The sequence below is a fragment of the Hylobates moloch genome, unplaced genomic scaffold (genome assembly GCF_009828535.3).
Source record: "Hylobates moloch isolate HMO894 unplaced genomic scaffold, HMol_V3 SCAFFOLD_2, whole genome shotgun sequence".
In the NCBI taxonomy this organism is placed as follows: domain Eukaryota; kingdom Metazoa; phylum Chordata; class Mammalia; order Primates; family Hylobatidae; genus Hylobates; species Hylobates moloch.
The window spans coordinates 6,839,003-6,858,210 of record NW_026652277.1 but is presented as its reverse complement, the minus strand read 5'-3'; the positions used below and the strand labels follow the sequence as shown (position 1 = coordinate 6,858,210).

General features: G+C 42.4%; 1 protein-coding gene across 8 annotated transcripts in view; it reads left to right on the top strand.

Annotated features, from left to right (window-relative positions):
• Positions 1–7,511, top strand: part of SFMBT2 (Scm like with four mbt domains 2) — a 211,682-nt gene extending 204,171 nt beyond the window's left edge. For 6 of the 8 annotated variants that reach the window (XM_032151529.2, XM_058431343.1, XM_058431353.1 and 3 more), the window contains one exon: positions 2,096–7,511. In XM_032151529.2, the coding sequence (XP_032007420.1) occupies positions 2,096–2,236 (141 nt within the window). In that variant the 3' untranslated portion in view covers positions 2,237–7,511. The remainder of the gene's footprint in view (positions 1–2,095) is intronic. The other 2 variants (XR_009211057.1, XR_009211058.1) reach the window with 2 other exon arrangements.
• Positions 7,512–19,208: the final 11,697 nt, after the last annotated feature.

Below are 19,208 nucleotides of genomic sequence, written 5' to 3'. Positions count from 1 at the left end.
CTGGAAGACTTTGAGTCCCTACGCCTATGCCCTCTTGGTCTAATTTGATGTATTATATGCGGATTTGGCTCTGAAAGTGGAATTGGCCTACAGGCCCCAGGCCAGAGGTCCCCTTGGTTTCTTCCCGGCCTAGAGCCAAGCACTATTTCACAGTACTCCCAAATCCCCCCAGCCGCAATCAGCCTTTTCTGTAGCATCTGAAAAGAAAGTAAAGTAACATGTATGAGCACTCTAAGAAAGGGAAAAATGATATAAACATAGCATGAAAATACAGTGACCGTTTTCTATAGTTTCTCTCCTGCTTTCAGTATGTATACAAGACAGATCTGTTTACTTTGTGATTTGATAAGGGTCACCTTTGGTCTTGGTTGAGCGTGGCTTCGAGTTGCTTACATCATAGCTAGTGCTCATCTGTAATTTAAAAATAAAAAATGGCACTCACATTGATACTTTTAAAGTTAATGTTTCATTTTTATTGCTACAGTACTTATTAGGGAATATTGTTGCTTTTGAATCTGATCGGAAGATAGATTATTCCTGCTCTTAACATTAGTCTTTTGAATCTGATCAGATGATGAATTATGCTTGCTTAGAAGATTAGTCTGCTCAAGGCTACCGTTTATACACACTTTGCCTTTTTGCTTTAGATATTTTCAAGACAGCTAAATAAACCATTAGTTGAAGCTGCCTGTGCGAAAGTCACTGACAGGTGTTGTCGGAGACATATGATCTTGTGCTTTTGCTTGGCTATTAATGTCCTTGTGGCTTGTGGCAGCCATGGGTATAATTCTTCTGCAAGTGGCAGAAATTCCAGTATGTGGAGCCCACTTAATGCTCTCATGGTACCACTGATCTTCATCATTGCCTGGGGCCTGCAATCTCTTAGACCCCTCGGTGACTCCCTCTGGACTATTGAGATCATCTTGGTAAATAGGAAGGAGGATTGCAGTTAAATTCAGCCGTCCAGTCAAATGACATCTATGTGAATGAACCAGATTACTATAGGAAGCAAGCTGCTGAAGAGACAGAGATGTCCAGTGGAAGGGTCTTAGAGCTTTGGAGTGGGTCTTTGTATGCTTCCTCCTACAGCAAATTCAATTGAACATTCATTGAATGAATGTCTTCATGCCTTGTGTGTAGGTAGAGAAAGGGTGAGCAGGACACAGTGGGGCAACAGATCTATGTACAAGCAACACCTCACTCTGGGCAGTGTGTGTCTGTAAATGGGGTGTGTGTGTGTGTTTTCCTTTATGGAAAACTGCTGTCGTTGGCATATCTGTCTTGAGCATCTTCTCACCCATCCTAATGGTGAAATGCCAGACCTTGGCAGGGAGGTGAGGGAGCCTTGTCTTTTAGTAGAGATCCCTTTGCTTAGTGCTCAGATGAAGTCTCAGCATAGCTTAGGGAGGACCTGGCCCTGCCTGGGGTGGAGAGTGACTTGCCCTCCCAGCAAGGGGCGATAAGCTTGGGAAGCAATTCCCACAGCAACCCACCTGTTCCAGCTCTTTCTACCCACTAGGGTAGGTATGTGAGTTTCAGAGTAGCCAGAGTGCCCTTAGCCAAAAGCTCTTGTATTTGTATTATTGTTTTTTGTTATTGTTGTTGTTGTTGTTGTTGTTTAGAGAGGCTCCTGCTGTACTGCCCAGGCTGGAAGGCAGTGGTATGATCACAGCTCACTGCAACCTCAAACTCCTGGGCTCAGATGATCCTACCACCTCAGCCTCTGAGTAGCTGGCATCACAGGTTTGCACCACCATGCCCAGCTAATTTTTAAATTTTTCGTAGAGACCGTATCTCACTGTATTACCCAGGCTTGTCTCAAACTCTTGGTCTCAAGTGATCCTCCAGCCTCAGCCTCCCAAAGTGCTGGAATTATAGGCATGAGCCACTGTGCCCAGCTGCAAAAAGATTTTAGTAACACAAAGATGAGACAGTCATCAAGCTGGGTTGGTATCTCTACCAACAATCCCCTGAGCCTGAATGAAACAAGAGCATCCTGTTGCCACGTTTGGCCCCGGGATGGAGCCTGCTATAACGCATCTGTGTACCCCGGTGCACACTGCCCCTTCTCTAACCTGCCTTTCTTTTTCTGCAGGACATTGACGGCCAAGCACTCCTGCTTCTGACCCTTCCGACAGTGCAGGAGTGCATGGAGCTGAAGCTGGGGCCCGCCATCAAGTTATGCCACCAGATTGAGAGAGTCAAAGTGGCTTTCTACGCCCAGTACGCCAACTGAGCCTGCCCTCGGGAGGTGGCCCATTATCGCTGCGATGCGGTGTTTGTGAAGGTTTCCAGGACTGAAACTTTGATTTTCCAGGATATGTTAAATGGTACAGACGCTTAGTATCACCAGAAAACCAGAAGGCCAGGATCTTCTGCCTCCGCCAGCCTGTGAGCTGTTTCCATGTTTTCAAAGCACAGCAGCAGTCGCTCCTGGGGAGTGCCAGTTAAAGTCATGCGTCAGACCCTGCCGGACGTGGGCCTGCTTCTTGGCTCACCCACGGTTTGCCTTTCTCCCGCCCCAAACCAGGCAGCCCCCTTGGAGCAGGGTTTCCTAAGATGAGGACTGCATTCTTTGAAAACGAAGAATGTCACCAAGGAAGAAACCTCACTCCATGCCGTAGTGTTTCCTGTAATCACATGAGCACATTTACACATGCAGTTTCTTATGGATAGGTATGTGACCCTGGTTGAGTGGCACCTGCGGTTTCATCTTGGTGGCAACTCCTTTGCAATGCAGCTGGCAGCGACATCCTTATAAAAAGATGTGCTAAAGCTCTGTCCTCTGTTAGAGGCGCCTTTTAGGAATACGGGGAGTGAAGGAAGGCCGGCAGGCATCTCCATGCAACTAGATGGCTGGTTAGTTTGTTTGTTTTGTTGTGTTTTTTGAGACAGTCTTGCTCTGTCGCCCAGGTTGGAATGCAGTGGTGCAATCTCAGCTCACTGCAACCTCTGTCTCCCGGGTTTCAGCGATTCTCCTGCCTCGGCCTCCCAAGTAGCTGGGATTACAGGCGCCCACCACCATGCCCGGCTAATTTTTGTATTTTTGGTAGAGACAGGGTTTCACTATGTTGGTCAGGCTGGTCTTGAACTCCCGATCTCAAGTGATCTGCCAGCCTCGACCTCCCAACGTGCTGGGATTACAGGTGTGAGCCACCACGCCCCGGCCCAACTGGATGGTTTTTGATTGAAGCCTAGAACATCTGTGGAGACAAACTCTACCCAGTCTTTTCTAGACCCTCAGCTATCTCCAGTGTTGTTGTTTAATTGTAGCCAGATCGGGGAGTGAGTCTTTTAGGCAAATGTTGGTTTAGATATCAAAGGAAAAGCTTAGTTTCAGAGAGGAGGAAAGAGATGTGGGGGGGAGCATTTCATGAACCAGCTACATCCCCCTTAGAAGGATCACTGCAGCAGGTCACTGAGCAAGAGTCCCTCTGAGCGTCCCTTCTGTCTCATTCTGCCCCGGCTGGCCACATATGCACCAGGCACGATGCAGCATGAGCACCGAATCTGGAGTCAGCCACTTGGCACCCTGGTTTTGCTGAGAACTAACTCTGAGATCTTGGGTGACTTCTCATCACTCTGGACCTCAGTTCCTGTGAAGCGACAGGTGTGGACACTGAGGGTGCAGTGGTGAGCACACTGTCTCCCGCTGGCGTTCATCCCACTCATGCTGGAAAGGAAGATCCAGCTCGTACAAAAATGAGAAAAAGAAAGAATAAGAAGGGTCTGGTCCCAGTTCTGACCCGGCCATTCCTACAGCCTTTCTGGCTTTGAATTTGCTTGTGGAATTTCTTGGGCAGTTGTGTTAAATCCGCCAGGTCACGTGCAGACAAAGCTGTGGCTGCGAGAGTTGGCTGGCCTCTTGGACCAGAAGCCATCTCCGTATCCCCATGAGCGATTCCGTATCTCCACTCCGACCTCGTGGACTACAGTGCTCCGCTGTGGTGGCTGCCAAGATGCCTTTTTAAACGTATGCAAGGAAACCAAACCCCTCCCGCACAGTTCCTGAGTGGACAACTGGAAGCAGAGGCTTCGCACCCTTCCTGCTTTCTCACCACAGTTACCTTGAGCTCGTCCCTTGGACCAGAGTCTCCACAGTTCTGGTAAAATTCTGCGGTGGGCTGATGAGCTGCTTGCATTTCTGTGACATTTCCAGATATGATTCTCGGTGGGATTTTGGAAACTGTGATTGCTCAAGCTCTCCCTTCTTAACATTCTGTAATGGTTACAGATGACAATGGAAAACACATATTTTATGGATGAGGCGTTTTGGTCTCCCCTGCAGTCGATTTCTAGAATCAAGTTTTAGAGTTTGGCTGATGCATCTGCCTGGGGACCTCAGACGGGAGGAGTGTGTCATTTGTGCCCCGACAGAAATGTCTCTGGGATCCGTGGCTGGCTTGCCCCGGGCATCTCTCCTTTAAGCTCAAGTTTTGACCTCTCCACGGTTTTCCACCCCTGCCTTCTCAGCCACATGCTTTTGGCCTTAAACACTCAGTCTCGTGGAGTTACACTGTCAAACGATTGGAAAGGGCATCCATTTCCAGATCTTTGGCATTTCCCCGCGCTGACTCTTTGATGATCCTTCACTGTGGCCTTTTCAAGCTGAGCTGTTTCTGTTTTATTTGAGACGAGGATGAGGGAATGTGGTGGCCACAACAGAACAGGGACTTGCAGCACAAATGTCACTTCTGTCTCCCTTTTCAGTGGTGGCACGGAGGAGGAGGTGCTGCGTTGGAGGGAGGAGATCCTGCAGGAGCTCTCTGGAGCCCATCTAGGGAGCTGGAGTGTGTGGCCCACCAGGAGCTCAGGAAGGATACAGCCACTGTCGCAGGGGCAAGTGTTTGCTTCTCATGGAGCCAAGTGCCCAAGACTCTCCGTATCCTTCACCCTGACAGTTTAACTTCAGTGTTTCTCTGTGCAGTTGCGGTCACCATGGGTGAGCACTGGGTGTGTACATGCCAGGGAGGAGATGGCTGGGACTACTGCACAGGAGGGCACAGCCTGGTGTCGCCATGAAACTTGTCTCTATGCCATCTCTCTGGTCCTTGAGGAGAGCCCAGAAAGATTTGAGGACCAAGGAGGTCCTAAACAGCTTTTCCTCCAGCTGTTGCCAGTGTCCTTCTGAGCTTGGATTCTCCGGGGATTTCCGTCGTGGTGGGTGGACTTCACATCAGCAGCAATTCTGGTACAGAATTGTAATGTGTTTTCATTTCTCTGTAGGATTCACCTCTCACCAGCGTCTTGTCTTAAAAGTAGGGCCAATCTCATGGAGCATTTTTCTGTGTGTGTCCTTGTTGCTTTTGGCAGAAAAAGTGGATTTGACATGTGTGTGCCCCGATGCCATCATGGCCCCTAGGTCAACAGTGTCATGGTCTAAACACCAAAAAGTGATGGCCCACATTCCTTCCCTGGATGGTGCCATTTCTTCTCCGTCTCTCTTTGATGATTCTTTGGGACCAAAGTCCTCTCCTTAGTGCACCTACATCCTGTGGGCATCACGCCACTTGGAACTTATTGGAACGGGCCCAGCAGACTCTGCAGTCTGCGCCGTTTGAAAACCCTGAGAAAGAGACACCACCTCAACTTGAATCATGACAGCCCATCGCTCAGTCTCGCCCTAAACTCACGGAGCTTGTTTCAGCTCCTCACTTCTTGACTGCATTTGTACTATGTTGAAAAAATATCCTGTCCACAAAAAACACAAGCCTAACAACCTAGAAAAAGAACAGGGTACTACTGGCATTACAGAACTTCTTTGCCTTTCAAAACAAAAGCAAAACACAGTGAACTTCACCACAGAGCTGCATAGTATGGGGAACTCATCCATCAGTTTCAAAATTAGAGTCATTTGATCCAAGTTTGAGTCAGACACAGTATTTGAGCTGCACGGCTTCTGGGTTCTCCCACCTTATTTGATCATATTTGAAAGATTATTTCCTGTGTTTGCTTTGATTTGTTCCTCAGTACATTAAAATGATCTACACCTTGAACACTGCCCCTGTGACCTTTACTGCCCTCTCTAGAAGGTTGATTTTGATCAGCCTTTTGAAGATGGGTGTCGTTTCCCTAACTTATCTCACAGAATTTTGAGCGTTGTATTCGGCAAGTTCTGAGATTTGCCTTCTATCTTATGCCAAACACCCCTTTCTAAGAGCTGTCCCCGCTTAGTTTTAGAAGCACTAGGGGTTTTCATACTTATTTTATAGAACACCCATTTATATTTATTTCTGTATATAGAACTAAAAAAAAACAGTAGTGTTAAAAATCTTTGTTGTGGTTTGAGCATCTTTGCTGCTTTTGGATTAAGATGGCGAATCAAGGCTCCACTTCCTCTCTCTTCTGTCTTTAGAAAGCTGTGATCGTGCGTGCAATTATTTGAAAGGAAACATAGTCAGTTAAGAAACCTGTAGTTGTTAAGGAAGAAATTGTTGGCGAGATATCCATACTGCCCGTATCTCATTGGTGCAATAATTAAATAGCAAAGGAAATCTGTATTGGCAACTATTATAATTCAATAATTCTTTTGTTTACTGCCCTTTTCTGTTCAGGAGTTTTCTGGAAATTACTCCCTTTCATGTGGTTGAATTCTTAAGTTGACCAATTCTCATAGCTCTTATCACTAGAATGGTTTGCAGATACCCCAAACATACTATGATAAAATCAAATTGTGCTACTTTTGACCCATGTAATTCACCTAAAAGTTGTAATTACTGACATAGAGTACTGCCTTGAATTTTGGTTTAAAACCTCTCTAGTTTCGATGATAAATAACTCAAACAATTCCATATTGTTTGAGGAAGGGGCCATAATCCTTCTGTATTGTTGGCACTAAGTAATGGGAATTTGGCCCAGTAAGTATGAAGGTTATGTCGCCTAACCAACGCAGAGCAGTGCTTTTTGTGTGGCTGAGGAGATATGCTGATGAAAAAAGGAAAATTCTAGGACAATCGTTGGCTAAAAATCACCTTAGGATGAAAAATTTGAGGCAAATTTTTTTAAATGACAGAAAAAAATAATCATCTCACTTGCTTGAAACAGGAGCCAGCATGATCTCTGGAAGCATCAACTATCCCTTGTCGTGAATGTTGAAATCCCCTTCACTGTTTTGCATTCTAGTTTGAATAGTTTGTATTGAAATTGGATTCCTATCTTGTGTATGTTTTTGGTGCATAAAAGGGAAAAATTGGTGTCATTACTTTTGAAATTTGCAGGACGAAGGGCATGCTTTTGGTTTGCTGTAAGATTGTATTCTGTATATATGTTTTCATGTAAATAAATGAAAATCTATATCAGAGTTATATTTTAATTTTTATTCTAAATGAAAAAAACCCTTTTTACTTGAAAAGAATTGTAAGCCACATTGTTAATAAAGTAAAAATAAATAAATTCTATAGTGGTGTTTGTTTGGGTCTTTGTGTTGAAGGTTATTCAATATTATCTTTAGCGTCTGCATTAGTTATTTTGTTCTGAATTTTTTAGTTTGTTTTTGCCACACAAAACCTTATATCTAGGTTGTTAACGACCACCGTTCTCAAAGTCCTGTGTGACCTCCCAGAGTCACCTCCTAGCTCCAGAATGGAACTTTCTGGTCGAGGAATTTGTGTTTATTCTTTTTAGTTGTTAAAACATTTTTGTGTAAAAGAAGTGTTCCTATTTCTCCACATCCTCTCCAGCACCTGTTGTTTCCCGACTTTTTAATGATGGCCATTCTAACTGGTGTGAGATGGTATCTCATTGTGGTTTTGATTTGCATTTCTCTGATGGCCAGTGATCATGAGCATTTTTTCATGTGTTTTTTGGCTGCATAAATGTCTTCTTTTGAGAAGTGTCTGTTCATATCCTTCGCCCACTGTTTGATGGGGTTGTTTCTTTCTTGTAAATTTGTTTGAGTTCATTGTCGATTCTGGATATTAGCCCTTTGTCAGATGAATAGGTTGCAAAAATGTTCTCCCATTCTGTAGGTTGCCTGTTCACTCTGATGGTAGTTTCTTTTGCTGTGCAGAAGCTCTTTAGTTTAATTAGATCCCATTTGTCAATTTTGGCTTTTGTTGCCATTGCTTTTGGTGTTTTAGACATGAAGTCCTTGCCCATACCTATGTCCTGAATGGTATTGCCTAGGCTTTCTTCTAGAGTTTTTATGGTTTTAGGTCTAACAAACATGTAAGTAAGTCTTTAATCCATCTATCTTGAATTAATTTTTGCATAAGGTGTAAGGAAGGGATCCAGTTTCAGCCTTCTACATATGGCTAGCCAGTTTTCCCAGCACCATTTATTAAATAGGGAATCCTTTCCCCATTGCTTGTTTTTGTCAGGTTTCTCAAAGATCAGATAGTTGTAGATATGCAGGATTATTTCTGAGGGCTCTGTTCTGTTCCATTGATCTATGTCTCTGTTGTGGTACCAGTACCATGCTGTTTTGGTTACTGTAGCCTTGTAGTATAGTTTGAAGTCAGGTAGCGTGATGCCTCCAGCTTTGTTCTTCTGGCTTAGGATTGACTTGGCGATGCGGGCTCTTTTTTGGTTCCATATGAACTTTAAAGTAGTTTTTTCCAATTCTGTGAAGAAAGTCATTGGTAGCTTGATGGGGATGGCATTGAATCTATAAATTACCTTGGGCACTATGGCCATTTTCATGATATTGATTCTTCCAACCCATGAGCATGGAAAGTTCTTCCATTTGTTTGTATCCTCTTTTATTTCATTGAGCAGTGGTTTGTAGTTCTCCTTGAAGAGGTCCTTCACGTCCCTTGTAAGTTGGATTCCTAGGTATTTTATTCTCTTTGAAGCAATTGTGAATGGGAGTTCACTCATGATTTGGCTCTCTGTTTGTCTGTGATTGGTGTACAAGAATGCTTGTGATTTTTGTACATTGATTTTGTATCCTGAGACTTTGCTGAAGTTGCTAATCAGCTTAAGGAGATTTTGGGCTGAGACAATGGGGTTTTCTAGATATACAATCATGTCATCTGCAAACAGGGACAATTTGACTTCCTCTTTTCCTAATTGAATACCCTTTATTTCCTTCTCCTGCCTGATTGCCCTGGCCAGAACTTCCAGCACTATGTTGAATAGGAGTGGTGAGATAGGGCATCCCTGTCTTGTGCCAGTTTTCAAAGGGAATGCTTCCAGTTTTTGCCCATTCAGTATGATATTGGCTGTGGGTTCGTCATAGATAGCTCTTATTATTTTGAGATACGTCCCATCAATACCTAATTTATTGAGAGTTTTTAGCATGAAGGGTTGTTGAATTTTGTCAAAGGCCTTTTCTGCATCTATTGAGATAATCATGTGGTTTTTGTCTTTGGTTCTGTTTATATGCTGGATTACATTTATTGATTTGCATATGTTGAACCAGCCTTGCATCCCAGGGATGCACTGTTGGTGGGACTTTAAACTAGTTCAACCATTGTGGAAGTCAGTGTGGCGATTCCTCAGGGATCTAGAACTAGAAATACCATTTGACCCAGCCATCCCATTACTGGGTATATACCCAAAGGACTATAAGTCATGCTGCTATAAAGACACATGCACATGTATGTTTGTTGCAGCACTATTCACGGTAGCAAAGACTTGGAACCAACCCAAATGTCCAACAACAATAGACTGGATTAAGAAAATGTGGCACATATACACCATGGAATACTATGCAGCCATAAAAAATGATGAGTTCATGTCCTTTGTAGGGACATGGATGAAACTGGAAACCATCATTCTCAGTAAACCATCGCAAGGGCAAAAAACCAAACACCACATGTTCTCACTCATAGGTGGGAATTGAACAATGAGAACTCATGGACACAGGAAGGGGAACATCACACTCTGGGGACTGTTGTGAGTTGGGGGGAGGGGGGAGGGACAGGATTAGGAGATATACCTAATGCTAAATGACGAGTTAATGGGTGCAGCAAACCAACACAGCACATGGATACATATGTAACAAACCTGCACATTGTGCACATGTACCCTAAAACCTAAAGTATCATAATAATTAAAAAAAACCTTGAATTGATAATAAATTGAGTTACTAATGGGCTATTTTTTAGATTCCTAGCTTATTTCTAAGTACCATAAAATATCAAAACAATTACCTATTATAGTTTTAAGTAAGTTTGTATGCTTTTTATTTTTACTTTTTTATGCTATAAAGAAGCTATATATTTTTGGGCTTGTTAATGAACATGTTCATTTTCACCACTTTGAAGAGTTGTACTGTAAGGATATATATGGCTATAAAAAGGTATAAAAGACTTTTGGAAAAGGAATTTTATTTGTCATAGCCAAAGCTGGCTAAAGTTTGATTTATCACCTTTTTAAAAAGAATATTCTATCAAAGATTATACTGTTGCAAAACTAGCATTTAGTTTTCTCCATTAAAGTAGCATTTTTAAAATTACTGGTCTGCTCTTCATAAGAGAAAATAAATGGTTATTCCTTAGCGTCTGTGTAATCTACCTCAATAGCAAGGATTCTGTTTAGGACTTAACAGATTAACCTGTGGTTTATGCTGACTTCATTATATCCTTGATTATTTAAGAAAACCATGGATTTTCACATCGACTATGAAAAGTAAGCAAGGCTGTGGACAGTATCACCAAGAACATGCACATTCTCGCTGAAGAGCTTCAAGACACTCAACCAATGGTATTGCAGAACCGTAAGATTTCCTCCAGCAACCTCTTAGAATCTGCTGCACTGATTACTCTTAGGTTCAGTAACCGACTTTTTAGTGCCACCTATTTTACTAATATTTTCTCTTTTCCAGTTTAGGCATCACTTTTTTAAGATGCCTCACCTCAGACCTCTAAAACAGCTGACCGGTTCAACTAGTTTTATAATAACAACGCCAATAAGAACCATTGAGACTATTTCTTTAACCCTGCCTCACCCCACCTAGGATGCTTATTATTGCTTCTGAGTTGTTGAATGTTGAGTGAAGAATGACATTGGTTTGACTTGAACAAAAGGAAAAGACTGACAATGTTGGACTTTATCTGAGCTCTGTGTTCCCAGAAAAGAGCCATAAGAAGAAAAGCCACAAAGGACCACCCTGTTCCACCATATTTCAAGTTAACGCCCACCTCCATCCTTCCTCGTATCATCTGTCCTATAACACCCATAGGATTCCAGGGTGAACACCTTATGTATCTGCCTCCATAAAACACCAGGCTCCTTCCTTTTCTTTGAGACTATCCTCATTAATGGATGCTTTTCATGTTGTAGTAGGCTAAATAATTTCCTCAAAAAAAAAACAACAAAAACATTCTCGTGTATCCTCACACAACCACCTCTAGCCCTCCTACTTTCAATCATTTCTGTTATTCCAGGATTTCCTGATGCCTTAGTAGAAAGACTGCTTTATTACTATGAGAGCAATAATTAAATAACCACATTTACATTTATCATTTATCTTTGTCACACATAGGTTTTAGGCAATGAAGTTGGGATAGGAAGAGAGACCTTTGCCGTCCTTCCCCATCTCTGGCATCTATCACAGGCAGAACCTGTCCCCTTCCTCTGTTACCACAGGTTCAGGTGGCATCTCCTAGGGACAGGGTTAAGGGATAAGAGGAGAAAAAGCACTGAGGTAATGGAGGTGGAGGAGTGTTGAATGATTTCTCTTTTTCATCCATCCTAGATGATTTCAAGTATCTTACTTCACCTTATTTTTTAGTTTATTGCTTTCTTTTTAGAGACAGGCTCTCGCTCTGTCACCCAGGTGGAGTGCAGTGGTGCAGTCATTTACTTCTCTTTAAATATTATTTTTGCCCTGATGGCAATCACGTTCTGCATATAGAAATTTTTCTTGTTTTAATTATGGAAACTTTTTTTTTTTTTGAGACAGGGTCTGTCACCCAGGCTAGAGTACAGTGGCATGCTCACCGCTCTCTGGAGCCTCAAACTCCTGGGCTTAGGTGATCCTCCCACCTTAGCCTCCCGAGTAGCTGGGACCACAGGCATGCCACCACATCTGGCTAGGAAACTTTTTTTAATGGCAAAAATGAGGCCTAAGAGGGCAAAATGGGAAGCATATTGTTCATTTTCTCAAAATACACCAGAAGCAAGTAGATAAAGGGTGAAATGGCTGAGTAAATAGGATCGTTGTATTTCAATTTTGCACTTGAAGATCTTTGAGAAGAGAAAGACCAAAGATGTAAGACAGTGGAAGCTGAACTCTGTTCTGCACCTCTAAATTGAATGAATCAAGGAAAGAAAGAAAATCTGTATTTCTTTTTATGTTGCCACCAAAAACCTATTTTTAATTCTTCTGCCCTCTAGTGAGGCTGTTTCCTCAGTTCACTAGAAGTCACTTCCCCTTTGTCTTGGGGTTTGTGCTGTGACTATTTTAAGTCTGTGAAAGAGCACGATGCTTACCGGAGTTTCAAGGACTGTGTTTAAAGAAATGCCGTTTATGTCAACATGACCTTCGGTGATTCCACGTGAAGACTGGATATATTATCAGTTTGGTGAAAATATAACATCAAAATAATGGGATGCCAAGGTTTACTTCGGGATAGTTTCATCAAGAGGTTTTTATGTTGTCAACCCAAGCCTGGGTCATAACACATTCCATTTGTTGTGTCAAAGTATGCTGTTTTGTGTTCTCTATAGCTAATATGTCTAAATGGTGCATCATAGTAATAAGTAAAAAGGAAGCTCTTCCTTGTTATTCTGAAGTCCCATCAACACACAGTGACCACTACCACCATGTCTTCCCACCAAACCCCAAAATTTCCTTTATCATAGGTATTGCCATCTTTTGCTTAGAATTTTTGGAACAGGAGATGTACATTGACTAGGAGAAAGAGTACAAACATGGCACTTTTTACTAGGTTCAAATACTCATTCTACTACATGCAAGGTATGTTATACAAAGCCTCAGTTTTCTTTTCTGTAAGAGGTGGATAGTGCTACTCCTGCATGGTTGGTAGGAGGATTGGATATTAGATAAACATTGTATGATTCTAGGCAGAGTTAGCATGAGGTAGTGAACCAGATTCCCAGCATCACTGGACACCATCAACTCCTGGGCCTTTAAGCACTTGCTCATTGGAACATCCTGGCTGCCACTACCATTGTCTCCTTCACATCCACCTCAGCAGAAACTTCAGCCACCAGTCCCAATCCAATTAAGTCATTGAGAGTTTGGGCCCTACCCACCAAACCTAGATTCAAAAGAAGTACACACCATGGTGTGCAGGATTTGGCTTCCCCAACAGTCAACCAGAAGGGCTGCGTGACACCACTCTCAAAGCAGAATTTGTGTCCCAGGGCACCAGCTTGGATCAGTGAGAGATGGCAGGGAGCTAGCAGCAGTGTCCTTTCCCTTTCCCTGGATGATCTATTCTGAAAAATGGTAGTTTTGTTTAGCCTGACCAGAAACCTTGAGAGAGAAACCTTAAGCTGAGGCCAACTCTGTAACATACCATCTGGTATTTGCTTTCCAGCCCTGCCTGCCTCAATGTCTACTTTCCCTTATTCCTGCTGCCCGGATGTTTCATTCCACAATAAAATATTAGCACATATGCTTTGCCTCAGACTTTGTTATCTTTGAAGCCCAGATAAGACAATTTGTGCAAGAAGTTTATAAAACAGCTTCTCAGCTAGGAGTTTGGAGTCAGATTGCCACCTCTCTGAAAGCAGTGGGGACCCTTTTGGTCTTGGTAAGTAGGGGATAGTAATCCTGACACTCTGGCGTCACAGTCACTAAAGCTTTTGCTTCTGGTTGAGTGCACAGCAGGTGGAAGGCATGGGTGTGGGAGATTAAGTGGCCACTGCTTATAGTAGGGGCAATGATATTAATAAAGACATCTCTATGGTTTTTGCTTTTATTCTCTTGTTTAAGAAAACGTATCTATTCCTAGGACATAGATATATTCTCCTTTCTTTTATCGTGGCAAAATGTTTGGTCGCAGTTCATCTTTGCCCAGTGGCCCTGTTTTTAGGAGAATAATCCGTATCGGTTGGAAAGCTTTGCAGATCTTTTCCACATATTTATTCACAATAAATTTTCTTACTGTTTATCATTGAAAACTTGGTTTTTCATGACCCAGCTGTTGGCAGACTAGTCCTATAGGCAGAGAAGCAGCAGGGCAGTCCTGGCTTCACAGCAAAGGGCTTGTTCCTTCACTGCCACAGAAACAGAATGCTCACTGTGAACGCCGCTCTTCTGTATGAGACTGGATTTCCATTTCTGGGGCCATCGTGACTTCTGCTACCAGCTTTCCTTGTCCTGGCGCAGGACATCCACTGTTGCAAACGAGAAATATAGCTCTTGTACTACCCGACCATCAATACTTGCATTTTTATGGATCTTCCTGAATTTTCCTTCTTATGATTCCACTCATTACTCTCTGAGCTTCTGATTTTTCCTCCTGTTTCCTACTGCTCTTCCTCCCATCTGCTTCTGCCTTATTTGGGGCTTTTGAAAGTCCCTACAGGTATTTTGAAGTCAGCATATCATCTGATTTCTAAATTTCATGGACAGTTGAATTTGCAGGACTTAGGAAATGCTTCTAGTTTTTTGTTTGCTTGCTTGTTTGTTTGCTTGCTTCTTCAGAAGGAGGAGAAAGCACTGATGTATACAGTCATGTTCATAAGAAGATCTCTTCCAAGTGTTTGATGCAACCTCTGCTTCCACCATCCCATCTTCTCACACTCCCCTTTGTGCTAGTTCTTCTCATCTGCAGGCAGCTTCTTTCCTGTCATTTGACCATCATGGAGAAGCTCTTTTTTCATGAACATTTTCCTTCTGAAAACCACATATGTCCCACTGTCATTTTTGCATGTCTATTTCATTATCAAACTTGAAAATGTATCCATCTTATCCATTTCCTTACTTTATCAAAAACGTTGGAAATGCATAACATATGGAAGGTACATTAACTTAGTTACCATCATTTTAATTGTCCATCACCAGTCCCTAATCATGATGGTTAGTTCATGGATGAATTTTCAACGAATTCTCATGCAACAATGCTAGGTGTGTCAATAATGGTTCCTTGACTTAAAGGAAGTATATGATCTGCTTAAATCACCTGCCTTTTTCTACCATCAACTAATTTAAAAAATGAAATAAAAAATAATAGCAGGGAGCCTTAAAGGTAGGTTGAAAACTGTCTATTAAGTCAGTAGCTATCTTTATCCAAACAGACGAGAAGACAGCAAGCCCCTCGACTTGTGGTTTCCGTTCTCTCATTTCCTGTGTGCACCCACATGAACCATCTGCCCTCCCTGACTCCCTGCCTCCACGTCTAGAGAAAGAGGGTAGGGTCTTCTCTAATTCCCCTGGTGTGCTTGACTTGTTCCCCACCACCCAAGGGCTAAAGCTTAGGCACTGCGTTGAAAACTTCAGCACAGCAGGGAACCTCAGCCACTCTGTCTTCTATCCATCCTCCCTCATGTCTTCTCTGCACTCCTGTCTCCTGGGCCTCTGCCTGCCTTCACCTCCTTGTCTCCATCCTTGCAATGAATGCCATAGTAAGACCACCTCTCTTTCTTCAGTGTAACTTCACTCTGGCACTATTTTCTGAAATTTGCGGACCCTCCATGCCACAGCTACCCTAAACCCACTCTCCTGAGAAGCCCCAGTTCCCAGAATGGAAGTCCAGGGCAGCCCTCGGCCCCCACACTTCCCTACTTAAACAGCCCCTGCCTAAGAGTCTGTGAACCTGCACAATTTTCACTAGCCGTGTCTCAACAATTAGCCAGTGCCTCACAAGTGGGGCAGATGGTGTAGCCAGGAATGAGAATTTCATGTTTCTTCTGATTCAAATGCATTCCTATCTAAAGGCTGTTTCCTTTTAGAGACAAACTAATTTTTTCTCTTTCGTCCTTTGCCTGGGTTTTATGTTTACTTCTATAGGCTGGCACTTCGGATGGTTTCTAGAGAACTCACTGGTGCTCTCTCTCTCTCTCTGTTTCACACACACACACACACACACACACACACACAGTGTACACACCTCACAGGAAATGGAAACTTGTTTCCGTTATGGGTCCTGAAACAAAGCTCTGTGGATATGCATGTGCTACTCAGATTTTCTATCCCAGGAAATGAGTGTAAATATCTACCTCCCCAAGAAATTTATTTTTCAGAGACGACAGACCTTGGAAGACAAGTGGAAGTCAAAACTCTCCTTGAATGTGGTTCTTGGGAGTTGGAAATCTCCACTGCCTTAGCTTCCCCATGGAAGGCTTTGCAGTGCTAAGTGGCTTATCTCCATGACAACCAGAAGAGCTGTTTTTTTTTTTCTGCTGGACATGTTTTTCTAGATTTTACTTCATATTTACAATGATTAAAAGTGTTTATCTCAGTACACCACAACCAGTCATTTATTGGGCCAGTGTCAGGAGGTAGCTCACATCCGTTTGGGGTCCACTCAAACCACCTCCATGCTGTCAGCCTCCAAAGTTTCCAAGAGGTTTGGTCCCTCTTTGAAATCTGGCTTCTCACTTGCTCACTGTATAACTTTTAAACAGATTAATTTTTTAGTTCCTTATATGTAAGTTTTTCACATGTAAAAATTTAAGATAATTTTATGTCAAGAAGAGCAGAGAAGATGTATTAGATAATGTGTGAGAGACTGCCTGATAGAGCTGAATACATGGGAAGCATACAAAATATTCGTCTCTCTGCTTATTCGTTTCCTTAGCAGAATATCTGGCTGCAGCTTGCTGTAGCCATCCTGTCATCAGTTCCCAAACGGGAGGAAAGCCATGGTCTCTTGTCAGAGGCTCTCTTGCACTGTTGGTGGCAAGGGCCTGCTGTCCTGTCAGGTTGGCCCATTTATCCAGTTACTTGTGAAATATCTTGTTCTCTCAGAGAATCAACTGGCGGCCGTGTGCTGACTTCACAAAGAAAAATCCATTCTCTCACCAAGTAGTTGTCAAGCATAATAAAGAAAACCTGGCAGAATAATTGGGGTGGTTGCTGAGTCTAACTCAATACCGTATGAAAGAAAACATATGGAACCACAGTCTTTAAAGAGAACTGCACACCTCTGTTGATATGGCAGGCTCAAACACAGCCAGTCAGACGTATGTAGAGTCAAAGTGAGGAAGTGGAGGTCATTCAGACTACTGGTAGACTCAGAACTCGAGCCAAAACACAAGCAAAAAACAGAAATGGATGCTTGAGGATCTGCCTCTTTGCCAAGCCAACCCAGCAATTCTTATCAGAAGCCTCAACAAACAATTGGAAGAGAAACAGGTAGAAATTGTGGTTCAATTTTAAGGTATCATTGTGTTTATTCTGAAGCGCTTTTTTCTTCAAAATGGAAATCATTTTATTGTCTTAGTTATAAATGTGATGAATACTTGCTGCAAAAACAATCAGAAGAAACAGTTTTATTGCTTTATTTCGTTAAAATGTGATGTAAAAACAACCAGAGGCTACAAAAAGTAGAAAAAAGAAAAGAGGAAAAAGATGAAAGACAAGAATGAAAGAAAGGAAGAAAAAGATGAGAAGAAACACGTGAAAGGGATCACAGTATGCCATCCCAAAATAGATTATTTTGGGATATTGATTATTTTGAGCTGTAGACGATCAAGAAACAGCAGATCCAGGAAGATTATTTTGAGCTGAAGATGATTGAGAAATAGCAGATCCAGGAAGAGCTGTCTCCCCACTTTCTATGTATATAAAAGTGGGGCATAAATTTTCTGTAAGAAAAGTACCCTCCAGGTGCCAGGAAGAGGAGAGAATTTTTGTTGTCAGAGATGGGGAGTCGAAGCTGAGATGAAACCACACGAACAAGCCTACTAAAATTATATTTGCCTTCCATTAATTTTCCCTATGTATTTCTTAGTCACTGTCCCATGGTTTGCCTCCCCAAACCCCAACCCCTTTCTCCCTTGACTGTCCATGTCTCCACAATTTATTATTATCTGCTAAAATGAGATATAGGTTCTTGGGCCTTTTCACCTCTTTGAATTCTCATTTCTTACATACGAAAGGCCCCATATACACATAAACACATTAGTATCAAACAATATTTGTATGCTTTTCCTCCTATTAACCTGTCTTTTGTCTATTTAATTCTCAGGACCAGCCACAGAACCTAATAGGATATAGAAAAAGTCTTTCCTCCCTATGGAAGGAAGGAAGGAGAATAAAAATAAAGCATGATTGGTAATATAGCCACCCAAGATAAACACTGTTCATTGGCTTTTGATTACTGACCATAGTAATTTATATTCTACAAAAAAACTAGTGAATTTGTTCAGCAATTAGCACACTGGTGAAGGCATGGAGAGTCATGAGAGCTTGTTCCCTTCACGGAACAGTCTTTAAGTGGAACTACTGTGTAGCATACAAGAGGAGAGTTGTTCCTAGAAGTTAGGTCAGAAGACAGAAGTGAAGGGACAAGATAATAAAGGAATTTATCATCCTAAAACTTTTGATTTTCTTTCCTCATCTGCTGGATGACACATAATGCAGAATTGGAATGTTCTAGAATGTTCAGAATTTAAGATGGTTCCAAGTTGTCAACCCAATTCTATAAAGACATGTGAGATACATAAGGGTACAGGAATAGATGCCTATTTTCACTGGCATTGTAATGTGTTAAAGTGTGGAAGAAGCTCCAGTTTTTGCACTTGAGTCACTGTTCAGATAGACCTGTCCATTGATATTCTAAGGAAAATGTTACCAATATGGGATAATGGGCTCTGCTATATCAGAAGGAGACAACATGGCATGATGGTTAAGAATTGGACTCTGGGCCAGCCCTGGTGGCTGACGCCTGTAATCCCAGTACCTTAGGAGGCTGTGGCAGGCAGATTATCTGAGGCCAGGAGTTTGAGACCAGCCTGGCCAACATGGTGAAAACCCATCTCTACTAAAAATACAAAAAATTAGCCAGACATGGTGATGGGCGCCTATAGTCCCAGCTACTTGGGAAGCTGAGCCACGAGAATTGCTTGAACCTGGGAGGTGGAGGTTGCAGTGAGCCAAGATCACACCACTACACCCCAGCCTGGGAAACAAGAGCAAGACTCTATCTCAAAAACAAAACAAAACAAAACAAAACAAAACAAAACAAAACAAAACAAAACAAAACAAGAATTAAACTCTGGAGCCAGATTGCTCAGGTTTATCCTAGCTCTGCCACTAGGCTCTCTGACCTTGAGGAAAAGATAGCCTTTTAATTTATCAATTTGGGCAAACATAAAATAGGGAAAATCTCAATCCATCCCTTTTA